General features: G+C 55.8%; 1 protein-coding gene across 3 annotated transcripts in view; it reads left to right on the top strand.

The window, feature by feature from the left end:
* Positions 1 to 283: 283 nt before the first annotated feature.
* The window catches only part of IQSEC1 (IQ motif and Sec7 domain 1), a 710,112-nt gene continuing 704,395 nt past the window's right edge, over positions 284 to 6,000 (top strand). For all 3 annotated transcript variants that reach the window (XM_030568827.1, XM_030568826.1, XM_030568829.1), the window contains exon 1: positions 284 to 1,138. In XM_030568827.1, coding sequence (XP_030424687.1) covers positions 858 to 1,138 — 281 coding nt within the window. In that variant the 5' untranslated portion in view covers positions 284 to 857. The remainder of the gene's footprint in view (positions 1,139 to 6,000) is intronic.

Below are 6,000 nucleotides of genomic sequence, written 5' to 3'. Positions count from 1 at the left end.
TTCCTCCGGGCCGTCTTCTCTGCAGCCCGGCTCCCTTCCGATCTCTGGCCCGGAGGCTGCCCGCTGGCCACCCCTCGGTCCGATCCTCCGCTTCGCCCGTGCCCAGGGGAGGGGGGTGGATCAGCCCGGCTGCTCTCGCAGGGCAGCGCTGGGATGCGTCCAGTGCCCCCCTCGCCAGCCCCTCTCCTGCCGCTCAGCCCCGCTCGCGGCCCCCGACCCGCCGCCACTTTGCAAACTCCGCGCGGCCGCCGGCGGAGGCAGCTGCTGCTACTTAAAGCGCATCAGCCGCGGGGCTGAGAGGGACTCGGGCTGCGCGTGTGGCGGTGGGGGCCAGGCAGAGGGAGGCGAGGGCTGCGCCGGGCGATCAGCCGGGCATCAGGCACAGCCCCTCGCCTCCCGTGTCCTGCTCTCTGAAGGGCTGCGCGCCGCTGCTGCTGTTGCTGCTGGCGGCGGCTTCCCGGCGGCGCGGAGATCCGCAGGCGAGAGGCTGAGCCCGCTCCCGCTGGCGGGGCTCAAGGAGAAGGCGGACGCAGAGCGGCGGCTCCTGCTGCGGACACAGCCCCGGCTGCAGCCCCGGCCGGCTCAGTCCCCTCGGTCCGGACCAGGCGGAGGAAGCCGAGCACCAGCAATGGCGGCCCGGAGTCGGAGCCGCTGCGTGCCGCTCCGGCGCTCTCCTGGGCATCCCTAGCTCCAGGTAGCCGGCTACCAGCGGAGGAGTGGCCCTGCCCGGGGCGTTATTTATCCCCCCACCCCGTCTTAAGTTCTCAGCGGAGCAGCCCGGCCAGCGCCTCCCGCCCCTTCCCAAAGCCGCCAAAGGGTGGCAAGGGCGGGTGGCGTGGTCGGTGGCCGGCCAGGCCATGGAGAGCCCGGCGGAGAACCCCAGCAAGGCGGCGGGCTACCTGAAGGAGCTGAACAAGATCATCGAGACGCAGCAGGAGCTGCTGGAGAAGCAGAAGCGGAGGATTGACGAGCTGGAGCAGCAAGTGTCCAAGTTGTACCACGAAAACGCCTGCCTGCAGGACGAGCATCACAGACACCTGGCCACATGCAGGCTGCAACAGGGCATCCTCCCTGCGTATCCGGCGGGGCCAGGGCTGGCGATTCTGGGGGCCATCCAGGAAAACGCGCAGCACGAAAAGTAAGAGCTGGCTGGGGGTTATTGGCCTTCTCTCTAAGGGTCTGTCGATGCATTGGTCACAGGGTCCTCTTCCCCCACCCCACAAAACACCCGGAAAGCATCCCCACGCTCTGCAGCCTGCGCCCCAGAGTTAGTCCCATTCCGGTTAATGGGCTGGCGGGCTCGCGGGAACTGGTTCAGGGGCTAGTAGGTGGTGTTGCTAAAGCACACGGCTGCGTGGATTGTCGTTCCCCCCAGGCTCAGTATCCGAGGCACAGATATTGCAGGGTAGGTGGGGATTTCTAGCCGGGGCAAGTTCCGGTGAACACTGGAGCCAGATCCCGCTCTTAACTCCTTCTAGTAAAGCTGTTCCTGCTGCTTTGCGCTCAGCCAGACGCGCTCCAGAGCCCCGGGCAGCGCTTTGCGCTCGGGATGGAGCTGTCTGGGATGCACTTAGGCGCAGAGCAGCAGCAGCCGCAAGGTGTTTTAGAGTAGAGGGAGATGCAGAGGAAATGCGTGACTGTCACCTCTTGGGGCCATTGGTATCTTCCTCGGGGCCGTTCTCCCTGCAGCCCGGCTCCCCTCCAAGCGCTGGCCTGGAGGCAGCCCGCGGGCCTCTCCTCTTCGCCCAGCCGTGCCCAGGGGAGGTTCCCGGACCCAACCTCCAAAACCAAACTCTCTAATATCTGGGCAACCCGAATGTGTCCGTGGAACGCATTTCTTGGGATACCGGCCCACCATGGAGCATTGGCTTGTTAGTTTGAGGGGAGCCTAATGGCATATTTGTCCCTCTTGCGCTCCCCATATGGGTTAGTGTGTGGGGTATCTAATGCGTTCAGCGGACATACTGATAAATTCTCAGCCGCTGTTACCAGGGGAGCTGGAGTAGCTTTTGCGGCCCCTCTGTCAGTGTAGACAGCTGTCTCTTCCGCAGCTAATGAAAGTGGCACACAGAAAAGGTCAGTAAACATTGGCAGATGGCCACCTTACCAACTGTGACTAGTTCAATATAAACGGGTTCATCCTGGAGACCTGTTTGCTCTCAACCTCTGCGTCTATTTACAGACTCTATACTTTGTACTTAATCATGTGCTTCTTTCCGCGCAGGGAACGCGGCTTAATTGCGCGAGATTTTTAGGAACAGCAAGAATTGAAGTAGTTACACTGGCCTGACTTGGTTGTGAAATAGTAATCAGGAATTAGTTTGACTTGAGTGGAGTGGGCAAAGCATGCATCGTATTATGAGCCCACTTCTCTCTCCCACTGCAACACAATGGGCCGTTTGTAATCGGATACATTTTGGTTCTTTATATTTATAAACTTGTGCCTTGCAGTCCTGGGCTTTTCTCATTTCACCAAAACAGCTTAATCTTTAACTGTCATCTCTAATTGCTTACTCATTAATACCCCAACGAAGGCACATTTGCTGACACATTAGTATTATTGCATAACCAGGACACCAGTAGCACAAGGTGTTTCTTACTAGCTCTGACAACGGGAGAAGTGAAATAGCACTTTGCCAGTTCTCTGCTGCAGGTGAATGTTTCCGCTCCTCTTCATGAAGTAGAAGGGCGTGGGGTGTCTTTGTTGCAGATAAGACACAACCTGGCAGTAAATCCTGTGCAGTTCTGATCTCCCGGGCTTCATTGGTTTTCCTGTGAATTACCAAAGTAAATATCAATGGCCTAAAATAGCGCGCACCCTGCCTGCGGGGTATATCGTACCCTTGGAGGTGGTGGCGTGCTGCTTTGGCAAAATTGTTTAAAATCCACATTGTGCTCTTCCCGGGAGGTGATGAGGATTCACTTCTCCTTGGCTTGTGTGTTTTCAACACGCCTTTCCGTGGGGCAGAGGGAAATCGTTGCTATAGAAGCAAGAGTACAAATCTTAGCGTGACCACTTTTGTGGTGGAAACAAACCCTTCTCTGCCCCTTTCTCTCTTGTCGCCTCCACACGTGATGACTGCCCCTGCGTGTGCCTCTTTTGATAACCAGTAGTGAGTTTGTGATGGGAGGAGGCTTTGTCCACAACGTGTCCTAACGAAGTGAGGTTCGGTGAAGCATGGATGTCCAAGACCTCTAGCTGTCTGAATGGGATAGCGTTACTCCAGCCCCATCGCTCTTGGAAAGGCCAAGGTTCTCCAGGGTATCTGCATGCCAGGAATAAACCCAAAGGCATGTCATCAGCTCGACCCATGAGGACAGTATTTTTTCAAACGGGGGAGGATGGGTTACGCTAGGATACCAAGCACTGCCTTTTAGCCTTCCTCCCATGTGCTGTCCCGTGGCGCTCTGACGTTGTTTGTTTCAGCTATTTAAAAAATAATAATTCCCAGAGCTGTACTGAAGTGACTTCTAATTCCCTGCTCAGAGTCCCCAGCTTGCCTCGCAAGCGCCTGTTGCCCAGTGTTTTGACTCCCTTGCGTAGATTTTGCACCTTATCGCGGTGACACCACCGCGCTGCTTGCCCGCTGGAGACACGTTCACTGAACCGTTGGGTTTAACACGATTCTGGGCTGCCTCTTCCCTGAGTCTCTCCAACCAGCCAAACCCTGAGGCCAGCTGAGAAAACCGCAGCTCCTTGAATAACCAGCCTGGAGAGCAGATGCCAGGCCTCAGTGCCGGGGGCGCTTGTTTTCAGACAGAAGGGCCCTTTGCAGCTCTAAGACCCTGTCCTAGCAATCCCCCCCCACCCGTGGGTGCCTTGTTTCGGGTTCCGCGGGCCGTAGGAAGAGGAGAATAAACTCTTCAGCCGGCGGTCCCTGAATGACGCTTTTTTCCTTTCCAGCCCACCCAGGGCTCCCTTGTTGCAGCCTTGACGACTCAGGGCTAAGTCTGCTAAGTGGATTTGATGCTGGCTCAGAATTAAGCTGGGATATTTATGGCCGAGTTCTCAGCGTTCCGCGGTGCAGGTCCCAGGGCTGGGGAGAAAGTTGCACTGTCCCTCTGCTGAGCCACGCGAGGCCCGGAGGGGGAAGGGAGGGGGCGCGGCTGCCTCTGTCCTGTGCAGCCTCGCCCGGGTGCCGCCTCTTCGCGGCTCGCCGTGGTTTCTGCAGCAGTGCCACAGAAGGAGCGGCTCCCCCGGGATGGCCTCTTAAAGGAGCCGCCGCAGTCTTCCACCTGGGGCTGTTGCCTTTGTTTCCGTTGCTATCTCTGCTGCTCAGGTAGCCCGGAGTGCAGAGGAAGCGCCAGCCATGCAGGAACAACTGAACGATGAAGGCACGTAACCACCTTCGTGATGTGGATGAATAGCTGGGTGGCCTCCGGTCTTGGAGGACTGTGCATGCGCCTGTTTGCAAGGCCTTGTCTATTTCCCAGTCTTGCAACAGAAGTTTCCCTCCCCTTTGTTTCCAAACCCTGCAGATTCTGGCTGCCTGTTAGCTGTCATTTACAGATGGGGAAACCGAGGCACAGTTCAGGCTCAAGTACAGTATGTGGTGCATGAACTTTGCCTCTTCTCGGTGGAAAGCAATGATGGGGAAGCTGGGGACCAGTGGAGGCTGGGCAGAATCTCATTGGGGGTGCTGGGATCCCTCCCCCTGGCTAGCACCCCCATGGCACTAGCTGTCTGAAAGTGGCTGTAAAATTAAATGAAGAGGTGTCTTTCTCCCCCTCTCACCACACTGTGCCTTGGGCATGAAGCTGTGAGTATGCTGCACCAAGGGTGCAGGAACAGTTTTTCCTAGTGGGAGCGCCAATGATGAAACCATGCATTTAGTATTTTGTTATCACTACTTTTAAGCCAGGGGGTGCAGCAGCACCCCAGGTTCCAGCCCCACTATGCTGCACCCTCTGCTTGGACTTTACCCCTAGCTCTGCACTAACCTGCTGTCTGAGCATGGTCAAGTCATATCTCTCCTTGATGCCTCTGTTTCCCCTCCAACCCTCTGTCTCACCTGGTTTCGATTGTTAAATTGATATGCCAGAGGCTCTGACTATGTGTGTGGCACAGCACACAGTGGGGCCCAGTCTTGGTTAGGACTTTGTATTTCAGTAGCACCTAAAATACTTAATAATCATCTTTTGGCCAAGCCAGGAACAGAACTCATGTTTCTCAATTCCAAGTCCAGGGCTTACCTACAAGACCTGCTATCTTCATTTGCCTACTGGGTTAAAGTCCCATGGGAGTGCTCCTTCCGGCAGGGTTATGTTAAGGTGATTGAGGACCCTAGCCACATCATGACATGAGGCACTGCCACAGATCAACTGGAAAGGGGCCCCCTCTTCCATAACAGCAAACAGGGGTAGTGGCAAGGGATACCACTCTTAAGAGGAAGAATCTCTCCCACTGCTCCCAGGAGGTAAAAGCCACCATGCAACCCCTCTGCTTTCAGAGAGGCAGTGACAAGGAGCAAATTGGCCTGACCCCCTGAGTATCAGCAGGGTCAGTCCTCTCTTCCCCCACCCAGAGAGGTGTGGGTGATTGGGGGGGGGGTCAATACTTAGTCCAATTTCAGGGATTATCTGCCTAGATGGGCAAGATTTGCTGCATTCTTCTCCAGCCATCCCTTGAGCTCTCTGCTGGGATGATATCTGGGCACCTCACAGCAGTGGGTCTTGTAGTTAAGACCCATTGGGATGAATGGGGCAAGTCACATCTCTTGGAGATATTGTTTCAGGCTTCCTGCAGATTAAGGTGGATATCACTTCATCAGTTGCACTTGTCTCATGTGAAGACCAGTTTGAAAGCCATGAGGACTAGAAACTTAAAAAACAATTAAGGAGCATTGAGATTCAGTTATAATCCAATGACTCTAGGGGGAGCTAGGGCTTTAGGCACTGGCGCATAGTGCCTGTGCCTTAATTCAGCTTCTCCTCACGAAGTTTATACACAAGCCTCTAACAGCTTGAAGAAGGGAGGTTTTCAGAAAGTGATGAGGGAGA

The sequence above is a fragment of the Gopherus evgoodei genome, chromosome 7, assembly GCF_007399415.2.
Source record: "Gopherus evgoodei ecotype Sinaloan lineage chromosome 7, rGopEvg1_v1.p, whole genome shotgun sequence".
Lineage (NCBI taxonomy): Eukaryota > Metazoa > Chordata > Testudines > Testudinidae > Gopherus > Gopherus evgoodei.
Note: the sequence above shows the minus strand (reverse complement) of the source record. Positions and strands in the feature narration are given on the sequence as shown.